Here is a 22,469-nt window from a genome sequence, read left to right as displayed (position 1 = left end):
ATCATTTCATTGAATATAAAACCAACATGAACTTGGTGAAACCGCACTAATAAAATGTAAAATACTGGTATTGAAATTACCACAAACTGTTATTTAAGTTGTTTATGCTTAAAAAAGCTATAGTCTAGTTGGCCAGAGTCTAGACAAGGATACAATATGGTTGAAAGCTATGCATAATATAATATATAGTCCTGCTAATAACTTATAATCCTCCTGCTGCTACCTTCATCTTAAAACATACCTTTTATCATTTTGTGTGATATATAAAACTATAAATCTCGCTACAAGTATCATTAGAATTATGTTAATTCCACCTGTTCAAGTTGTGTCTTCAAACTCTCCTTCTTCAGCCTTTTATGTACTAGCCAGAGATTTTGACTAAACTTCAAAGCTACTTGGTACTGTATAGTATATCAAAAGAAAGTTGATGCCTTTGGCCTTGGGCTATTTAAACTCTATATTTCTTCTGTGTGTGTTTCTGAAAGTATAAGACTTATTGATTCTCATTCTTCTTCTGTGTGTGTTTCTGAAAGTATAAGACTTATTGATTCTCATTCTCCACCGGAAATGCGAATGGACTGTCCGGAAGGTCAAGCCCTTGGCTGCTGCTGCGTGCCCAAACAAAAAATATTGTTTATGGATGGTACAAATAGATTTTCCAAGACAACAATACAAAGAAATTGTGATAAGGTACATTTACCTGTTTTCATCAGAGAAATTGGTGTCTATATTACTTGGTTTCTCATTATCATTGAAAGATTCTTGAGGATGAAAGTTGAAATTGAAATGATCTGAAAAATGTAAAGTAGCCTTATAAAGAATGATACAAAGAATGTACTCATAATAAATAAATGCAATTCATATTACTACTACATACCTTCTGAAGCTCTCATTCCATTCGTGGAGAAGCGAAACTGAGGTGAAGTAGACAGAGAATTTTGGGCAAACTGCAACGCTGCCAAACGTCTCCTTTGCATTTCTACTAGTTCTAGAGCCTGCTCCTGCTCTTCCATCAGTTGTCTCCTAAGAGATCTAGCATTCCCACAACTTCTCGAAACTACAAAAAAAAAAGAAAATGGTTATATTAATGACTAATGAGAGAAAGAAATCTGATCATATAGATTCCAAACAAGATAATATGATACTCACTTGAGTTCATTTCAGAATCCATGTCTATGTGGTGAGGTGAGTAACACATAGAGTGCTGAATTCTATCAGCATACTTCCTGAAACCAAATTTAAAATTGATATGAAAAGTTTCTTGAAAAAGAAGTATCTGTCAACATAACTAGCATGATCAAAGGATAAAATTAAATTACTAAATTTCATTCATACACAAAGAACGAAAGTAAATTAATTAATATATACTATTAACATATGTAAATTTCTCTAAATTAACCTTCAGCTAATCAGTTAGTGATACAATTATACCAAGAAACAATCAAATTATAACAAGAACCCTTTCTAATGTCAAATGCAATTGTACCCACATTTCAAGCTTAAATCCAGAGTATAAGCATTCAATTCCGAGCTGAAAATGTAAATTAATCGAAGGAACATTAGACAAGAAAGTACCTTTCAATAACCTTTGACTTCTCCCGGTAAGGTTTCACAAGCACCCGAGATCCACGAACATAATGGGGATTCCCTTTGTCTAAAATGGTTTTAACAGTTTGCGGATCAATAAAAGTCACAAAGCCAAACATCCTTTTCTGCTGGCATGGAATCCTTACATCTTCAACACACCCGAATGTGCTGTAGAGGAAAACATATATCAGAAATTTGTTAACAATAATCAGCTGAAATGAAGTGTGAACTTCACTGATACACACAAAGGCTTAGTTTGGTAAAGCTTTTACTTTTCGAAAGTTGCAAATAGACGGCTTTTTAAAAGCGACAGCACTTGCGTTCGGTAAAATCACGTTAAAAATAGCTTTTAATAAAACAGCTTTTAAAAATTAAAAAAATTATAATAAACATATTTATAACGAAGAATAATTTTGTTTTTCAAATTTTAGAGACCAATAATTTAAATATTTATTTGATTTACTCTCTGTATTAATATAAATAAGTTATCATTAGTCAATAATAAAAATTGTATGTAATCAATGTTAGTACTGATACGTTACCCATCTATATATATTGACTCACTTTTACAAATTACAGAATATATATATATAATAATTTTGACTAATGTTTATGAAGTTGGTGTATGAAGATTTTATGATTGGTTTCCATAAATCAAGTCTCCTTCACGTTTTAAAGAACAGAGAAAAACAGAAAAACAAACATCTAAAAAAAATACAAAAACAACGCACAAAAAATAATATAAATAGATAGAAGTTCATACCTAATACATGATAGAGATTTATTTGTGTTGAAATTGTGAAGATTAGGTTGAAAAATAAAAAAATATCAAGATTGTGTTAGAATTTGTGAAGGTTAAGTTGAGAAATTAGAAATATATGAGTATTTTAATAGCAATATAATGGCATAAAATATGTGTGGGAAAATAAATGAAATCTGGTGTTAATAATTAATAATGGTAATTTTGAATATTTATTATATTAGATTTTTTTTAATTTTGATAAACACAAGCCAACTTTAAAAAGCTCCGTCTTAGATGCTTTCAAAAGCACCCCAAACTTTTAAAAGTTACAAGCACAAACACTTGAGCTTTTTAATTTATCAAAGGCAAAATGAGGTACTCTTTTAAAAAGCACAATCACCTCTTCAAAAAGCTTTACCAAACCTAGCCAAAAATACAATTCACCTGAAGTAATTAGAGACATCCTCCTCTGTGAAAGTGCTGTCAGCCGGAAATGTCAAATATATTTGTCGCGATGCACTGATATTTTGAACAAAATCTCTCTTCTGTGTGTATTTTGGAGCATCCTCTGCTAGAACTACCTCATGCTGCCCATGAGGTCTGTGAATCAATCACAATAAAATGTCAAATTTGGTAAGAAACATTCAATAAATTCCAGAAAGAAAACAGTCGCCAAGATTAATAAGAGCTCCACCTGTCTATGACACAAATACTATTGCTCAGCCGCGCCAGAAGCTTTGTCAAGCTATAGCCAGACTTACCATGCCGCTGGCTCTCGGTTAAATAACCATCTGCCTGAAGCACCTTCTTGTACTTATCATAATATGCCATTGGCAAGGCAGCAATTGTAATTGGATTGCGTCTTCTTTGCTTTAAGAGATCAACAATCTCCCGTTCTAGCTGCGCTAGTGAGCCCGGCGAAACCACCGGATCATCATTAACAAAATCATTTCCATACATATGAGAGAAGCTCTCGGAGCCAGCTTGTCCATGATAGTATCTACAACTTTCACCATGTTTGCAATAACCTTTGTTAAAGTAGTGACATGTCTTAACAGGAAAATCTGAATACCTTCTACCGGCCTTTCCACCGAAATTCGGCGTCGAAGCTTCCAATCCATAGAAATCACTGCCAATGGGATCAACATGACTCTCCAAACCATACAACTCTGCCTGATTCTGCAGTTCCGCAATCGAATCCGAGTACTTCATAAACTCAGGGTTAGTATTGGTAGCAGGATATGGATCCCAATAAGGAGAATTGTGAACCGGAAAGCTTGGTGGAGAGGTAGGTGTTCTAGGTGATAAAACTGATAAATGGCTTAATCCTTGTGGAGGGTTCATAGGGACTGAAATTGGAATTATGGATGGTTTATGAGCAGACATTCTTTGAAGATCATTCTTGGCCTTGAATGCCACGTCACGGACGATGTGGTCCGGGCATGTGGCCAATTTAGCAATGTCATGTTCATTGTGCAAAAGCAGAATTCCAATTATCTTAGAAGCATATTCAGGCTCAAACTTCTGAAGCTTATCAAATAGAATTCTTGTATAGTCAGGAATGTTCATAACTTCTGAAATGTCCATAACTTCTATTTTGTCACTGCATTTTTTGAAATTCAAAACAACATGAACAAGATCTAGACACTAGTACTAAGAAAACAACTATGAAAAAAAACTAAATAAACCTCTCAATCCAAATATCACAGGCAAATAATTTGAATATTTAAAAGAAAAATATTGCAGGACAAATATCAATCAAAATCCAAATATTATAAACAATATTACATATTTACATGCATTCTACAAAATCACATAACAAAATTGAAAAGTAACAACAACAAATAATAAACACATGAAAAAAATGAAAGTTTGCAAACATGCAACAGCATTCAACATTATATTTTGAGTGTTTAAAGCTAACTTTTTTTTTTTGTGCAAAATTCTGAAAAAAAAAATGTTAACTAAACAGAAAACTAACAATATACGTACCCATTAAGCAGAAAGACTGTGTCTCTGTTTCAACAACCAATCTATCCTTCTCTCAACACTTGCTCATTCTACAATCTTGTTTCTCTCTCTCAAACTAAAAGAAAGAAAGCACAGAGTTTCATATAAGTTTTCACAATAAAAGCAAAACAAAGGAATGCTTTTGAAAAAGGCTAAGAATCCAGAGAGCAGATAAGCAAAAACCCAATTGAATAAAAATGAAAATTTTGAACCTACCCAGTAACCCCCTCTGTCTCACACAAAAGACTTAAAGCACTTACTCAGTGATAAATGACTCTACAGTGCTGTATACATTTGATTTCCTTTAAAGTTTGAACCTTTTTTTTTATTATTTTCAGTCACACACAGCTGTTAAATAGTCACAGATTTAGGCACAATATTTGCTTGATCCTCGAAAGACCATAACTGCTTGGAACTGCCTCAATTTACTAAAAAAACCCCTTTTGAATAAAATTAAAATTAAAATCAAAATTAAAATAATAAATTGAGTAATAATTCGGAAAAACCAATGTGCTAAATTTAGGATTGTCACTCTTGAACTGCTCCACAAAGTCGGCAATGTCAATAGTTATCTGTTATCTTACTCAGTGTTAAGTGGAATAAAAAAGGCTTTTTTTTTCGGCTTTATAGCATTTTTTTGGAGAAAATATCAATTCAAACTTGTAGGGAAAATGTTCAGGGTTAGTTTATTATATTTGAATCTATTTAAATATAAAAATTTTAAATTTTGATGAGATAGGATATAAATTTCAATTATTTTATTAAAAATTTAATTTTATATATAAAATAATACTTAATTACATAATTATTACATCAATAAAAATAATTATTACATAATATTTATAAAAAAATATAATTAAATAACTGTATAAAATATTTTCTATTAACAAATTTTTTTTTTCATTGTTAGAGAGGGAACTAAAAAGTTAATAGGATAAAGTAACCTATATACATTCCCTATTCAAAAAGATAATAAATTGATTGATTAATTAATTTGATTATTAAAGTATAATAAAAAATAAATAATGAGGTGGGGCCTCAAGTGAACGTGGACCATTAGATATGATCCTTGAGATTTAGACTGAAATCTTGTGGAGCGTGGGGACCATAGGATGGGAAAATATAGACCTTGGAAAGAGGCTAAGGCTTGGTTGTGGTGGAACATTTCAATTTGTTTGGGAGGGAACACAACCACAGAATAGGACAATGCCACATATTTATAATATAAGAATAAACCATGAATAAATCTAGTGTCACACATCCCACTTGATTTTGATGAAAGCTCCATCCTTGTACCCTCTTTGAGTTGTATATGTTACATGAAACAAGAAAATCATATGATCATTTTTCTCTCTAGTCATGTATAAAATGATTGGAAGTTTAGTGCTATTTTATTGGTTTATTATCAATGTTATAATTTCTATTTATGGATAATAACATGATTGGAAATTAAATTCTGTAGTATTCTGTCTTAATAATTGAGAGTCGTAACATTTTGCAAGGAGTGTTGTTTGTTATTTGGAGAGGCTTTCTTTTAACATAAAACTCGGGACAAATAAACATTATATGTGAGACAGAGGGTGTGGAGGTTTTTACTATTGTCAATAATTTACAAGATTTCTCTGGATTTATTAATTCTTTGGTGTTAAAAATCCGAGATGTAAATACAATAGCAGATAATATATAATGGCAAAGACTGCAATGAGGACTCTTTTTCTCCAAGTAGAGCTTCTGTTACTTTAGAAAGAATTTGAGAATAGTATTCAGCGGAACTGCTTTTTTTAAGCAGTTTTTTGTTTTTTTTCTCTCTCTTGTTTATTTTCTTTTAAGTTATCAAAAAAATTTCTGTGGTATATATATATATATATATATATATATATATATATATATATATATATATATATATATATATATATATATATATAGAGTAATTCTCCACATACAAGTGATTTTTTATACAAGTCATACAAGTCATTTATAAACACGCCGTTTCACGTTTTTTTTTACCTTTTTTTCTTCTTCTTCTTTCTCCGTACTTCCTCTTCCTCTTCCTCTTCTTCTTCTTTCTCTGTGTCTCTTTTTCTTCTCTTCCTCCCTCTTTTTTTATTGAAATTTCTTTTCCTCTTTTTGTTTTCTCTTTCTCCTTCATCAAAATCACCAGAAAAAATGAAGAAACATTATTTAAGGTACGTTTCTTGCCTTCTCTTTCTCTTTTCCTCTTTTCGTTTTCTCTTTCTCCTTCTTGCTACACGTTCTTCTTCCTCTTCCTGTTCTTCTTCTTTATTTACGTACTTTTCTCTTTGTTTTCTTTCTTCGTTATTCTCGGTTTCCATTATTTTTTGACATCAAGCTCTGAAATCGTTTTTGAAGAAGAAGCAGCAGCAGAAGATGAGGAGGAAAGAGAGAAAGAATTCTGAATTATGCATAAGGTGTACTTCAACGAATTTTGGGTGTATTTTTGTAATCCTTTGGGTGTATTTCTATAATTCTTTGGGTGTATTGATTTTAAGAAGAAATATACTGTCTCTCCCTATATTGGGTGTATTTCTTAAATCCTTTGGATGTATTTCTGTAATCGTTTGGTTTATTTCTGTAACTGTTTGGGTGTATTTCTGTAATCCTTTGGATGTATTTCTATAATCGTTTGGGTGTATTTTTGTAATCGTTCGGGTGTATTTCTGAAGTTCCATCATCTTCAAAACAATTTCAAAGCTTGATTTCAGAAACCATGAAAATCGAAAAAAACAGAAGGAGATCGAAGGCAAAGAGAGAACGCTTTTCCATACAAATCATACAAGTTATTTATATTCACGCTTCTTCTTCTTCTTCTTCTTCTGTAACGCACGTGTTAGGCCCAACTTCTTCTTCTTTTTCTTCTTCTTCTTCTGCTTCTTCTTCTGTAACGCGCGTGTTAGGCCCAACTTGTAAGACTTGTAAACAAAAATGACTTGTATGTGTAGCACTCCTCTATTATATATATATATCCTTTATAAATTGAAATTTTAGTGTCATTTTATTAGTTTATCATGAATATTTAATGGTGCATTCTCTTTGTAACCTTTATCAATAATAAAGTAGCTGGTAATAATAATTTTTATTTGAAAATAAAAAAAAGATAAATTTTGTTTTATTTTTATCAAAATTATTGTATTGTATTAGAAATTTGAACACAATTTTAAAAGATTAAAATGCTCATTTAATTCATTTTAAGACACTAAAATATCTCTTTAACATCAATTTTTAAATAATTAAAATATTTTTAATTGAGTAATTACTAATTAGTATTGTTTGATTGCATTAGACATTTGATCTTGATTTTTTATAAATAACCTTTTAAGGTTATTAATTTAAAACTACCAAAATGTCTATTTAGTTTAATTTAAAATTTTAAAAAGATTAAAATATTCAGATAAGATTAATTAAGAACGTTTGAAAATATTAAAAATAAAAATTTAAATTTGACTTTAAAAAGACTAAAATATGATCCTAGTTACTTGTTAAAAGCTAAGACTAAAGTATCTTTTTTTAGAATTAATTTTAAACAGACTAAAACATCTTATAAGATTATTGTTATATATATTGATTTAAATTAGAAATTAGAAGTTTAAATTTTGATTTTAAAATAGCAAAAATATTCTTTCAGATATTTAAAAAATATTAGAGTGTCTTTTTATTTAATTTTTTTCTAGACTATCATTTTTCATATAATAAAATAATAAAATATTATTATTTTTTACTTATAAAACATAATCTAAATTAACTTTTTAAATTAAAAGGTGAATATAATCTTATAGTAAAAATGAATATCTACTATTATTAAAAATATTATTTAAAAGTATATAGATTAAATTTAACAAAATATACATGTAAAATTGTCCCTCCAATTTAAGAAGACTTTTTTATCTAATTAAATATATGAGAAACTTTTATTCCCAAAATATGCACCAGCTAAAAACGATCCTGAAATACGCATGCCCAATTCGTGCCCAGCGACCAAGAAATGGAGTTTGCCATCACTTCAGGGAAGAAACGAAATGGAGTAGGGACAGCAGCTTTCCACATTTCGTTGCTGCCATGCACGAAATGGAGCAACCTCGCTGACGGCGCACACGAGGTGGTGCACCTCAGGGGCAGCGCATGCGAATTGGCCCAAGCTGCTGGCAGCGCCAATGAATTGGAGGACCTCGTCCTTGGCGCCAACGAAATGGAGGTCAACGTAGCAGCTGCACATGCATTGGTCATGTTGGGAGGCAGGAGACACTTGGGAAGGGAGCCAGGACCATTATAAAAGGGTTGTGAGGGAGGGGACCTCATGCACGGTTGAAGGGATGATAGGGTAAAAAAAAATTGTATATGTGGTAAAAGGAAGGTAGGAGGAGGTGGGTGGGAGGGCAGTGCTGGGAAAACAATTTTAATATGAGTGGGGAAGGGATTAACGCAGAGGAGAACTTGAACCGGTTGGATGAGCATCATATAACGGCACATTTATTCCTTAAGGTTAGTTTACGGCGTTAAGCTGATTATTGTTGTTTGAGATTATTAGACATAATTTTTCCATCTTTAAACATTTTTGTAGAGTATTTTAAACTATTGTATTTCTTGCTACCTTATGTTGCAGCCGACACGTGTCCTTACTCTTCATGGCACACTCGTCGATGTTTTCATGGTAGATCCTGCGGATCCAAACATGGAAATTAGGCGGCAGAGGCTTGAGCCTTATCTGAGACGCACGGGATTTTACCATGCCTCTTTGATCAAGCGCTTCGAGTACGACAATCCACTTATTAGTGCCTTTGTCGAACGATGGCGACCGGAGACACACACCTTCCATCTCCCTTAGGGCGGGTGTACGATAACCCTGGAGAATGTAGCAATGCAGCTAGGGTTACCTATTGATGGTCAGCCTGTTAGTAGTACTTTGAGGTCATGAGCAAGTTTCACCAAAGAGATATTTGGGAATGGTGTCATGAACTTCTAGGTGAGGTTTCCGCCGGCCATGTAGGGACAACGAAGTTCAACATAAAGCTGAAGTGGCTCAGAACTTGTCTTCAGCAGATGCCGCTTGACTTAGAAGATAATGGGCTCATGCAATATGCACGGTGTTACATACTTTACTTGTTGGGAGGCGTGCTTCTTCCAGACAAGGCAAACAACACGGTGCATGTTCGATATCTGCCGTTATTAGCTGACTATGATGGGATCTGCACGTATAGTTGGGGTAGCGCCGTCCTCTGTTGGTTATATCGTGCTATGTGCTTAGCAACAGAGTACAGTGTTGAGGGTATGGCCGGTTGTCATACGTTACTCATGTCGTAGATATACTACAAATTACCTTTCTTGGCACCGAATGTCACGACGCCGTATAGTTTTCCTTTAGCCACGAGGTATGGTATATGTCTTCCCACTTTGTGACTGTTATCAGATATCCTTTGCGGTTGGAAATTCCCTTTTTTTTTTAATTTTGTCCTTGTCCAACAGGTGGGCAGGCAAAAAAGGACAAAATGACTATGCTGAGCAGCGCTTATTGAGGCACCGTCTGAGATTGGACAATATGCAGGTGGATGAGGTTGGTGCTGGTTGTCATTAATATGTTACTAACAACTGTGTATATGCTTTTGGATGACGGAGTTTCTTTTATGTGTAGTTTGTTTGGCAACCGTATATGGATCCACAGATTCTCTCTAGAGTTCCGGCTGAATTCCTCGGCCACCCACATGGAGATTTTTATACCGCCGTTGTGCCTCTCATATTTTTCAGGTGGATTGAGATCCTGAATGTTGACCGAGTGTTGCGTCAATTTGGTGGAAAGCAAGGACTTCCAAACCCTCCACTTAATATTGATACCTTCCATCGACAGTCAGCCCGCAATGATGACGGATGGTGGCCAGTTAGACTATCCGAGTGATTTGAGGTATGGGCAAATCGGCGAAGTGATGCATATAGGCTGCACATTGATCATGCAGATACATTGCGTCCCAGTCAAGATTACTACAGGTGGTACTGCAACAGAACAAGGATGTTTTTGTCTGCCCCTGATGCATTCCATGATCCGAGGCAGGAAGTTGTCCCCGCAGGCGCACCAGAAGAGTATGGAAGGGGCCCCGTGGTTAATCTGCCGCCTGTTCCCCGAGACCATCGTCGCCGCCATCCTCGCAGAGGCAGAGTTGAAGAACAAACTGACCCTGGGGAGGATAGGCCGGATTTACTAGAGGAAGACCGCTCCGGTTTTGAGGCAGACATGGGTTACCATCCTCCACCACAGCCTCCTCCAGTTCCGGGGGACTACTACTACTACCCGCAACCTTTTGTTCAAGCGGAGCCTACCCAGCCATCTTCCATGCGGCAAAGCTACGGGATCCTCGCTGCTAATTAACTCAAGGTACTACTGCGCCTGCTCTTGCATCTTTGAATAAGCGGCATTAACCAGGTGTCTTTTGTTTTCCTTACTCTTAAAACTTGTTGCGAAGTTGGAGGCAATATGTCGTACACAGTAAACATTGTGCTCCCAGCCACATCCTTCATGCTCCAATGCCGCCTTTATTGCAGCATGCCTATCGGAGGTAAAAAGAACTCCTGGCTTAGTCGCTACATGTCTCCTCAAATTGGTCAGGAAGAAGTATCATGCATCTGTGTTCTCCCTTTCGACATGGTCAAAGGCAACGGACAGAATGTTGTTGTTTCCATCATGTGCTATGCCCATGAGAAAGGTGCCAGCATACTTACCGTACAGATGTGTTCCGTCTACTGATACCAGCGGCTTGCAATGCCTGAACGCTTGAACACATGAAGGAAACAACCAGAAAACCTGGTGAAACATGACGCTATCACGGTCAAGGGTGTTTCCGACATAGTACGAAACTATTTGGAGGTCAACAATTGTCCCTGTAAACCAATGTTTTACTTAGTCAAAGTTGCTAAGGAGTAAATGGACAACGAATAGCAAAGACTATACGAAAATAAATTGCAACGAATACCTGGGACGAAAGCTTGTAGTGCCTTGAAGTATCTGCTCAACTGGTCATAGGACTCGTCTCAATCACCATAGATCCTTCTGATTGCCTTATGCTTCGCGTGCCAAACCTTCTTGTAAGATACCTTGTACCCGTACGCTAACTCTACCGACCCTTGCAACACCTTTACACAAATAGTCGCATCAACATGCACCATGGGGAATATGTGCTGGCAGATGACATTGCTATCTAGTTGAGCGTGGTCTTGAGACATTGAACTTGCCAAGCAACTATGAGGCCTATCGTATTTTCGAATTTCCCAGAATCTGGAAGACCTTGTCTTCGCAACCCGCACCATCTAACGACATTGATCACCGAACTACTTGCATCGACATACATACCTCTTTTGGTCCGACTCTACGACCTTATACTCTGCACTCCTACGGATATTGTAGTTTTTGACTGCCAGCATCGCTGATTCTCGGTTCAGAAACTTTAACCCAATTTCGAGTTCCATCTCGCCTGACAGAGCGTAACTGCTAAGTCTGTCCTCTGCGTTACTCGAATGCATTGCTCCATGATTTAGGGACAGGTAGTGTGCAGGTGTGCTGGAGGATACACGTCCACCTACCAGTTCGACAGGTGTTGGAGGAATGGTGTCGCGATGCAGAGGTTGCGTTTCCGGAACGGCTTCTGCCTCATCACCACTGAATTCTTCAATGTCATCCTCATCAGAAGTTTCAGCAATGCCAACATCGGGATGCCTATCGAACCCAAGTAAGGTTGAAGGGGAGGGATGCGGTTCCCGTAGATTTGCATTCTGTTCCAGCACAACAAACGCATTGAAGCTTGGACTACGGGCCCTACTTATATCTGGACCCGGTACAAAATCAGCCGCTCCCAGATTTCTCACCCCTTCCACATTATTGGAACTAGACGAGCTTCCGCCAATATCCTGAATATTCATACAAAGCTCCAACGAATATATCGTACCTATGCTGCGATGATAAGAGAACATCATCGACACCTGCTGATCAGATTTTATCTGCATTTTTTGATACGCAAACAAGTTGGCTACTGCAACCGGCATCCTACAAGTCACCTTTGTGATTTTTTTTCCCAACCATTCCGGTATGAACCAGAATCAGATTCTTCAGATCTTGCAACGATGTCTGTGGCGGAATCATTATCCATAATGGATCGTCGCAAACGAATGTTATCCCTTATGCTGTATGAGAAATTTTTCCATTGGGATATATAATTAAATACACGTTCTGAGAAGTCATACATAAAACAAACCAATCTGAATACCCAAAAAATTTCTAAGAGATAAAGAAGCTTGTGAACTTGAGAGAATATTGGAGAGTAGGAGGAGAATGGATACATAATGGCTTCCTCCGTGGTTCATCCAGCATCGTTTATATAGGCACACTACGATCCCATTTCGTGTCCAGTACACTAGAAGTGATCCAACTCAAGTGCGCTGCAGCTGAATTAGAGCCAACTCGTAGCTGCCGTCCCAGATGTCACCCATTTCGCGGGTGATAGCCATAAATTGGCACCTGGACCATTTCGTAGCCGCCGCCCTAGAGTTGGAACCTACTGCTTCTTGTTCCATTCCGCGGGCGCTTCACCTAAAATCACGACGAAACCCATTTTGTGGGCGATGGCCAAGACTTGGGCCTGCGTATTTCAGTAACATTTTCCTGCGGTGCGTATTCTGAAAATTAAAGTTTTTATCATATCTAATTATATAAAAAAGCCATTTAAGAAAATATGTCACTATTGTTTGTATTGGTAGCATCATCTCTCTTATACAATGTTCAATTTTCAAACAAAATTGTCCCTCCAATTTTCAACCAATTACTGCTATGTACGGAGTGATTGTTTAATTTGCATCATTTTAAAATAGAAAAATATTTAAGTTGAAAAAAGTCAACATAAAAAATAGTTTTAAAGTGAGTTCGGATTGTTTTGTAAGTTAAATTTATGGAAAGTATTAGTGACCCTCAAATGCCATTTATTTAAATTTAAAATATATATTATTAATAATAATTTTAGATTAGTCAAATAATTAACTCACTCGTACACTTAGATAAGTATTAGAAATTGGAAATTTAAAATTCTGTCTTATATATGCAGTAATTCATTAGTCAATAACAAACTTTTGAATAGAATTTAATATATTATCAACATGATATGATATGTATTTTATTAGAGAAAAAAAATTAGTTCCTCAAATATTAGCTGGTATGAGTTATAATCAAGAGATTTAAGAACACTGATTTTAAGCAAAGCCTGTCCACATTTTCATGGATATATAGAGTTAAGAAATGTACATAAAACCCTAATTTGGAACTTGTTTTATTTGACAAGGTGTGACCAAAAACTAATAATATCTATCCATAATATTTAGTATATAGATTTAGCCTAACATATTTTTGTGGCACATATATATAAAACAAAGATAATGAAAGCATAGGAAACAGCATATAGATTTAGCCTAACATATTTTTGTGGCACATATATATAAAAATAAAGATAATGAAAGCATAGGGAAACGATATAAGCCATAAGAAATTATTAAAGCTTGTGAGTATTTCTCACCCCGTAAACAGAGAAAGCATGCATGTTAGGCCATGGTTATTAATTTATCTTATAGTAAAGAGTGGTCCAAACAAAAAAAACATGTGTTGCGCGTAATGATGTAGTGTATGTAATCGGTTAAAATTTGTATAAATGTATAGACTTTGAAAATAAGTTAGATAATACAACTAGGCTTGGCAGTATGAACTCTATTCGTAGGTATTCAATCTAGGGTTAAGGTCGGATATTTCTCAACCCGTGGATAAGGTAGGGTTGAATATTAGTTAAAAACTCAACCCGCGGGTAGGGTTAGGGTTGGGTTCAAACCCTATCCTACCCTACCTATTGTTACCCCTAAATACAGCAATTATTTTACTAATCCATTTAAATAAGTATTAATAGTTCGAATACCGTGTATGCAATAATTTATTAACGAATAATAAATCTTTAAATAGAATTCGATCCATTAATCATTAATGTGCCAAATTAAAAAATACGTTTGAGTGGAAAACCAACAAAAATTATACCGTCATTGAAGATGGAAGGATTTTCATCAATTCTTTGCTTTGTTTTTCTAACTTAAAATTTTTTTTTGAAAAATTACATTTAACATTATGTGATTGATTGTTCAGACTCTTATAAGGTTGATTAACTTATTGCGAGTCTATTGGAGTTCCCATCAAAAATATATCTCTTCCTTTTTGAAAGAATTTTATTTATATTATATATTAGGTACTCTTTATGTACTTCTATTATAAAAAAATATAATAAATAAAATTATATCTACTGTAAATAAAAAATAAGATAGATGATATTATGTATATACCAAAAATTATCATAAACTATTATATGTAAAAATACATTTTTGATATGTTATAATTTTTTTCTAATTGTATTTTTGTTCTTCTATGCATACTTTTTTTATCATTAATTCTGAAAATGTGGCTAAGTACAAGAATTCATCATTTTTTTAAACTAAATGTTAAGGGTTGAAAAATCTTCTTAAATATAGAAAAATTTTAAAATTTCAAATTAGCTCTCTCACCTTTAATATTTACAAGACAATAAAAGTTAATCACTATTTTTAACAGTAATTAGTATTCCATCTTATTATAAACAATAAAGACTTTTTCACGTTATAATATATATTAACTTAAAAAAATAAATAAGATTGTGATTATTCAAATAAAAAAATGATATATATTAACTTAAAAAAATAAATAAGATTGTGATTATTCAAATAAAAAAATGATTGATAACTAAAATCACAAGATCCGCAAATGGAGCAGATAATTGTGCATTTGTGCTTTTACTCAACTGGAGAGGACTAAGCTTTTCGTTTTGTTCTCTTTGGATTACAACTAATCTTAACAAACTGATTCAACAACAAGAGGATTGATATCATAATCCGTAGAAGTTTTTGGAATGTTTGATAAAAAATCAATTACTAAATCAATTATTATATATTTAAATATATTTATATGTATCATTTTATATATTTTTAATAAAATTATTAATTTTACATTAAAATAACCTATTTGAATAATATTTTTTATATAAACAAAAATGTATAATAAACTTTTTTTTGTGAATATTAAACATGTATTATTATGCCACAACAGATTTATATCTAACTGATTTATATTTCTTTCTAAGAAATAAATTACACAATTGTACACTATAAGAGAGATTAAATTAATTTAATTTGTCACAAAAAAAATAATTTAATTTATGTAAGCTTCTGTCTAATTTTTTTTTCAATAAATTATTGGGCTTAATCTTCTTAACTTTTGTTAAAAAATCTAAAGAAATCATGGCATTAAAGGGGTTATAAGGATTTACAAACATGGTTTTGGGCCAGACCTCATATGTGTAGGCCGAAAGCCCTTCAATAATTATTTGGCTTCTTACTCTCAATTGCAGGGACCAAAAAAAATAAATAAATAAATAAAAGAAGAAGGGCAACCTTCACAATGTAGTGTAGATTTATTTCATTTGAAAGATATGTTGTCACCTTCAATTAAGTGGTTTATATAACAATGTTATGTACACACGAAAAAAACAATTACTAAATCAGCTAATGTATATTCATGTATGAATAAGTATATTTAAATTGTTTTAATATATATTTTTTATTATAACATATATTTTACACAAATAACTAATTTTTAGTATACGTTTAGCATAGTTTATATTGATATAAAAAATGACTATCATGCAACGTGCTTTGACATCATCAACTCTGTATGATGAATTACGCAATAACCTCAATACATACATTAGGATTTTGACCACCCTTCATGAAGAACAAACTAATATATATATATATATGAAGTTTTATGGTGATATAAAAAGTGATGGTTAAAAATGGTCAAAAATTAATTAGTCTATGAAAAAAAAGGTAAGTGATGATACAATGGGTGTTTCTTTGACTTATGATTATTAATTTAGTGTTACTAAGTCTGTTAGATTAGTGTGGAGCGCAATAATTTACAAAAATTTATTGTAAAATAGACTTGTAATTACGTCACCTAAAAATATATTTTTTAAATATTTTAAATATTTTTAAATAAAATATTTATATTTAGAACCTATTAATTTAAATAAAATAGCGTATATTTAAAATTATACGCTATTTTATTCAAACTAATAGGTTCTAAATATAAATATTAAATTTAAAAATTATTTGTTCGATCTACATCCAACTATTACATTTAAAATAAATCTAAATAGATCTAAAAATAGTAATTAATCATTGTTGTATTTTTAGATTGAGATTTTTTATTTATTAAAATTATATTATAAATTTTCTTTAAACATATCATTTTTTTACACAAAAAATAGCTGATGGCTTCAGTAAACAGAGAAAATATTTTGTTTTGCAAATTCATACTCACTTGTATTATTGGACCAGTATTAGGAAAAATAAAAACCATAATACTTTATTAAAGTTTGTTCACTTATTTCTAAAGCCCAAAAGTAAAAAATATTTTTTGGGTGACATAATTACAAGTCTATCCTACAATAAATTTTTAGAAATTATTGCGTTCCACACTAATCTAATAAACTTAGTAACACTAAATCAGTAACCATGAATCAAAGGAGCACTCATTGTATTATCACCTGTTTTTTATTTATAGGCTAATCAACTTTTAATTATTTATAGCCACCACTTCTCATGCCATTATAAAACTTTTCTATATATATATATATATGTTCGGTTGTCGGTTTTCGGACTGGTCGGGTGATGATTAATGGGAGCGAGGATTCCTCAATCGCGGTTGTGTCGGGCTCCGGTTTGCCGTGAAGTCGAGCACTTGTCGTGAGAGAAAAAAGGGGGGTGCCACCTGCAAAGACACTCCGACGATCTAGTCAGTCAGTGCGCAGGCGGAGAAATGTTAGGTGAAAAGGTGACGTACCTCGAGGGAAGGGCAAGTCCTTCCCTATTTATATCGTGTCAGAGGTGGGCCCTACGAGGACAGGCCCACCTTCCTCGAAGCTTCCTCACAGCTGTAGCGGGGAGCTGTCAGGGACGCGTGTCCGGGTCGCGCTGTGATCCGTTTGCATCCGGTCGTTCGGGTCGGGTCGTCACCGGGTCGAGTTGACCCGCGAGTCACTTGGGCTGGGCCGTAACAGTGCCCCCACGCGCCAGTGGTAGTCGTGGGGACTATTAGTGGCGTGTCGTCTCCTGTTTCGTTTGTTCTCGTCAACTCGGCCGCACGTGGGGAGAATACGCCCTCAACGCGCGTGTCCCCTGGTTTGCATAAGCAACTGTTTCGCCGCATCGTTCCTTGTGCGGAGCATTAAATGCTCATAATGGGGTGGAAAAAACCCCATTTGCAAAGACCATTCTGCCCCCAGGTGTTTCGCGCTTCTTGGGAGGCAGTTTTTTAAACAATCGGTTTTATGCTTCTGCATTTCTTCATACTTCCCATCTCTCTCCTTCCTTTTCCTTGTTACAAGATTTCAGAGCGTCGCTGCGGTGCTTTCGTACATCCTCCTTGTATCTTCCCAGACTTGCAATTTCATCCTCTTTCCATCAATTCAGGTAATTCTTTAAATTCTTTTCTTTTGTGCTTCATTCTTGCATGCTTGTTGCCTGGTTTTTGTTGCTGTTGTGTAGCCTTTCAATGGTGGTTATACGCGTTAGGGGGGGTATCATTCCAGGGTAGGTTTTTTCCTGAACTTCTACATCCACTTATAGTGTTTCATCCTTAGTTGGGGAGTAGTGGGGGTAGTGTCTGTGCTCGGCTTGAGCAACCGATCTCTTAGACTGACTGGATGGTCCCCCCATGTAGGTATGGCTCGCACGGTCTCCCGGGCTTCCCCTTCTCCTGCTGCGTACGATCCCTATGCTTGGGTCGTTTCCGACGTGAAGGATTCGCCTAACCAAATGGGTGAGGAGGAACTCACCGAGTTCCGACAAGCCGAGTACTTGTGCGGAGGGACTGATGAAGAAGCCAATTATGACGTCTTCGTCCCGGCTCCTCACGAGCGGTTGTACGAGATCAATCTCCACCACCCCCGAGTAGCCGACTGGATTTGGTTCTACAAATCCATGTTTACTCAAGTTGGGGTTCGTATCCCGTTTTCCGCCTTTCAGATGGCGCTTTTAAGCCGTGTGTCCGTGGCGCCGTCGCAGTTTTATCCGAACAGCTGGGCCTCAATCCGCTGCTTCGAGATGGTTTGTGAGTATCTTGAGCTTCCGGAGTCTGTAGATGTCTTCCTTTTCTTCTTCAACCTTACTAACCCTTCGAAGGAGGGGAAACATAAAAAGGGGTTCATGTCCTTCCGGTCTGCCCAAGGTCGGAGGATTTTTGGTTTGTTTGAAGACTCCTATCATGGGTTTAAGGACAAATATTTCAAGGTCCGCCCTGTCAAAGGTCGTCATCCTTTTTGGCTGTCGTTAGAGGGGGTACGCCTTATTCCGACCTATTGGAGTTTCGGAGCGGGGTCAAACGCCTTCGTTAAGGTAACCTATAGGGGCATGTCTGCGGTGGATAGGAAGATTGCCGATGTGTTGATGGCAGTCTTCGGTAGGAATCATGTAAATCCTCACCTTCTCATGGGTGATCGGGAGGCCGGTCGTAATTATATTTGTGAGAAGCCTCTACTTGTCCCTTATCTTTTTGCTTTTGCTAACAATTTGTAGTGATTAACCGACTTCGTTTGCTTTTCCGCAGTGGAGATGTCTGCCTCGGTGACGGGTCTTCCTAACTTATTCCAAACTTTCCTGTGTGCTAGTGACGACGAAGGGGACAATGAGAAATCTGCCGCCGAGAAGTCTGCAGCTCCTCCGGAGGACAAGGCTACTACCGAGCAAGAAGCCGCGGTTGACGGAACCGGGACCTTGTCCCAAGCTGCCCAGGTCGAGGTCGACAAAGCGGTTCATGTTTCCCCCTTCCGCGAGGTGATTGGCACCGGGGGTTCGACGTCTAACCCGGATGCCGATGACGAGGTGGAAGAGGTCCCTAGCCTTAAGAGGAAGAGGAAAACGTCGTCCAGTCCTGAGGGGATTCTCACTGTTATGGAGAGGAATTTTGATGCCGGGAACTTTATAGATTCCCAGCTGATTCCTGGTACCGAGGAGTATTTCCATGAGTCTTCCCTTGCCGGGCAGGCGAGGTGGATGTACCGTACCCTTTTACGTGGCGCCGTGATAGCCCAGAAGGCCGAGTTTGAGCTATCCGGGATGGAGTCCCTTCGTAGAAGGTTGGAATCTACTGGGAAGGCTAACAATGAGCTAAAGAGTGAAGTTGAGACTCTCCGGGAGTAGTTGACCCAATCAAATGAGAAACTTGACGCCGCCGAGAAGAAAGCTACTGCTGCCGAGAAGAAAGCCGCCACTGCTGAGAAGAAGTTAGAAGAATCGGACGCCACGGTTTCTCGTCTTGTCGATCGTGAAATGGCTTTAGAAAGCCAGGTCGGCGCGGCGCAGAAACGGGTGGCCGACATAGAGAAGGAGAAGCAGACCGTGGAGGCCGAATTGGCAACATGGAAAGCAAAGTATAAAGACGTCGTGAAACAAGGGAAGGGTGCGATTTTGGCGACCGAGGAGGCTCTTAAAGCTCAGGTCAAAATCGTTGCTCCTGAGTTTGACACGTCGGCGATCAGTGTTTTCAAAGTCATCAAGGACGGCAAAATTGTCGACGTCCCCAAGAAATTAATCCTCTGTTTAAAACTTTTTGTTTAGCCGTTTTATTTTGGCTTGTGAACAATTTGACTTCTTAGTCGTTTGCCCGTTTTGGCGTAGTTAACTTTTTCTTATTCGTCTGATCGTGTTATCGTTTCTATTAACCGTTTTTGGTTTATAGTCATCGTTTATATCGACGAATCGTGGCCTTTCGCGTAGTCATTTGTTACAACGGTAGTTGACGGGCTCCCGGGGTGATCAGTCCCGGGGTTGCGCGTCGTTGTTGGTCATGATGGGACGGTTTATCTGGAAAACAGGGGGACAAGACAGGAGAGAAAATTTGCACAAGTATATCTTATTCGGTAATTATATAAAGGACTCGTAGATCACTATGAAAAGTTCAAATTTGCAAATTAACTACTTAGCTAGATTGGTCGGCATGTCGGTCCGCCCGCTAGGAGTAAAATCTTCTCAAGTTGTCCGCGTTCCATGTTCTGGGGACTTCCTTACCATCAAGCCTTTCTAACTTGAAAGCACCTTTACCCATCACTTTTTTGATTCTGTAGGGGCCTTCCCAGTTTGCCGCTAGCTTGCCTGCTCCAGGGGTCGGTGGGCCGATGTCGTTTCGTCTCAGGACGAGATCGTTTGGCTCGAATTCCCTCTTGAGCACTTTGGTGTTGTAGCGCAGAGCCATTCTTTGTTTTAGCGCTGTTTCTGTCAAATGAGCCATTTCTCTGGCTTCATCTATCAGGTCCTTTTCCACGGTTTCCTCTACTCCTTTCAAAAGTAACTGCGGGCTCGGTTCACCGATCTCTACGGGTATTACTGCGTCCACCCCATACGTTAGCCGGAAGGGGGTTTCCTTAGTGGAGGATTGTTCAGTTGTTCGGTAGGACCAGAGAACCGAGGCTAGTTCGTCGGCCCAAGCACCCTTTCTATTATCCAACCTCTTCTTCAGTCCTGAAAGGATGATCTTGTTGGCAGACTCCACCTGCCCGTTTGTCTGGGGGTGTTCTACCGAAGAGAACCTTTGTCTTATACCCAGGCCGTTAAGGAATTCCGTGAACTTTTTGTCAGTAAATTGCGTGCCGTTGTCTGAGATGACGACTTCTGGTATCCCAAATCGTGTTATCACCTGCCTCCACATGAATTTCTTGCAGTTGGACGAGGATATGCTAGCTAGTGGTTCGGCCTCTATCCATTTGGTGTAGTAGTCGATTGCGACTATGAGGTACTTGACTTGTCCAGGGCCGACTGGGAAGGGCCCTAAGAGGTCGACTCCCCATTGAGAAAATGGCCGGGAGGTCATTAGCAAGCTTAACTCGGAGGCTGGCGCCCTGGCGAAATTGGCGTTCTGTTGACACTTCACACATTTTTTGACAAACTCCTTGGAGTCCGCCATCATTGACGGCCAATAGTATCCGGCTCGGATTAATTTTCTTGCTAGGGCCTTGCCTCCGATGTGGTGTCCGCAGCAGCCTTCATGGACTTCCCTGAGGACGTAGTCCGTTTGGTCGGGGTGTAGGCACTTCAGTAGGGGCTGGTTGAGCCCTTTCCTGAACAGCTGTCCTTGGATGACGGCGTATTTGGCTGCTTCCCTTCTTAATTTTGCCGCGTCCTTTTCGTCGTCAGGGAGCTTGCCGTGTTCTAGAAAGTTGGTGATGGAGTCTAGCCATGAAGAACCTAGGCTTGACACGTGCAGTGTGACCGCTGGTTCACTTGTCATACCTTGAATGAGAGACCGGTTGCCTTCTCCCGGCTTCGTGCTGGCCAACTTCGATAGGAGGTCTGCCCGTGTGTTCCTTTCTCTAGGTACGTGGTGGATCGTGACCTCTTCAAACTTTTGGCTCAAGCTTTTAACTTTTTCCAAGTACTTTTGTAACAACGAGTCTTTGGCTTGGTAGCTCCCGTTTACCTGGGAGGTGACGACTTGGGAATCGCTGCATATTTTCAGTCTTCTTGCTCCGACTTCCGCTGCTAGGGTTAAGCCCCCTATAAGGGCTTCATATTCAGCTTGGTTGTTCGAGATGGGAAATTCAAATCTGAACGACTGCTCGTATACAACTCCAACCGGGCTTTCCAGGATGATCCCGGCACCTCCAAACGTCTGGTTAGAGGTTTCCGGACTGGTCGGGTGATGATTAATGGGAGCGAGGATTCCTCAATCGCGGTTGTGTCGGGCTCCGGTTTGCCGTGAAGTCGAGCACTTGTCGTGAGAGAAAAAAGGGGGGTGCCACCTGCAAAGACACTCCGACGATCTAGTCAGTTAGTGCGCAGGCGGAGAAATATTAGGTGAAAAGGTGACGTACCTCGAGGGAAGGGCAGGTCCTTCCCTATTTATATCGTGTCAGAGGTGGGCCCTACGAGGACATACCCACCTTCCTCGAAGCTTCCTCACAGCTGTAGCGGGAAGCTGTCAGGGACGCGTGTCCGGATCGCGCTGTGATCCGTTTGCATCCGG

General features: G+C 37.3%; 1 protein-coding gene across 18 annotated transcripts; it reads right to left on the bottom strand.

Moving 5' to 3' along the window:
* Nucleotides 1–47: 47 nt before the first annotated feature.
* On the bottom strand, nucleotides 48–5,322 carry LOC112701875 (zinc finger CCCH domain-containing protein 18). 18 transcript variants are annotated; one of them, XM_072199896.1, is made up of 10 exons: nucleotides 4,600–5,322; nucleotides 4,322–4,415; nucleotides 3,024–3,932; nucleotides 2,774–2,929; nucleotides 1,576–1,755; nucleotides 1,150–1,226; nucleotides 878–1,057; nucleotides 701–791; nucleotides 563–605; nucleotides 48–514 (listed from the first exon to the last, which is right to left on the bottom strand). In XM_072199896.1, exons 3-10 carry the CDS (start codon nucleotides 3,914–3,916, stop codon nucleotides 494–496), a joined length of 1,641 nt encoding a protein of 546 aa, XP_072055997.1. In that variant the 5' UTR covers nucleotides 3,917–3,932; nucleotides 4,322–4,415; nucleotides 4,600–5,322; the 3' UTR covers nucleotides 48–493. The 18 variants fall into 18 exon arrangements, with proteins under 18 accessions (XP_072055997.1, XP_072055991.1, XP_072055986.1 ...); XM_072199890.1 differs by having other exon boundaries at nucleotides 48–492; nucleotides 542–608; nucleotides 4,600–5,285; XM_072199885.1 differs by having other exon boundaries at nucleotides 563–608; nucleotides 4,600–5,285.
* Between the last annotated feature and the right edge of the window lie 17,147 nt (nucleotides 5,323–22,469).

The sequence above is a fragment of the Arachis hypogaea genome, chromosome 7 (assembly GCF_003086295.3).
Source record: "Arachis hypogaea cultivar Tifrunner chromosome 7, arahy.Tifrunner.gnm2.J5K5, whole genome shotgun sequence".
NCBI lineage: Eukaryota > Viridiplantae > Streptophyta > Magnoliopsida > Fabales > Fabaceae > Arachis > Arachis hypogaea.
The sequence above is the reverse complement of the archived record's forward strand: the minus strand, read 5'-3'. Positions and strand labels throughout refer to the sequence as shown.

Excerpts from the sequence above, each read along its gene's own strand:
- LOC112701875 (XM_072199890.1), bottom strand. The coding sequence starts at position 3,916 with ATGGACATTTCAGAAGTTATGAACATTCCTGACTATACAAGAATTCTA. Across the intron at positions 2,930-3,023 it reads AGTATTTGTGTCATAGACAG|ACCTCATGGGCAGCATGAGG; the intron begins GTGGAGCTCTTA and ends ATTGATTCACAG. Across the intron at positions 792-877 it reads TGGAATGAGAGCTTCAGAAG|ATCATTTCAATTTCAACTTT; the intron begins GTATGTAGTAGT and ends TACATTTTTCAG.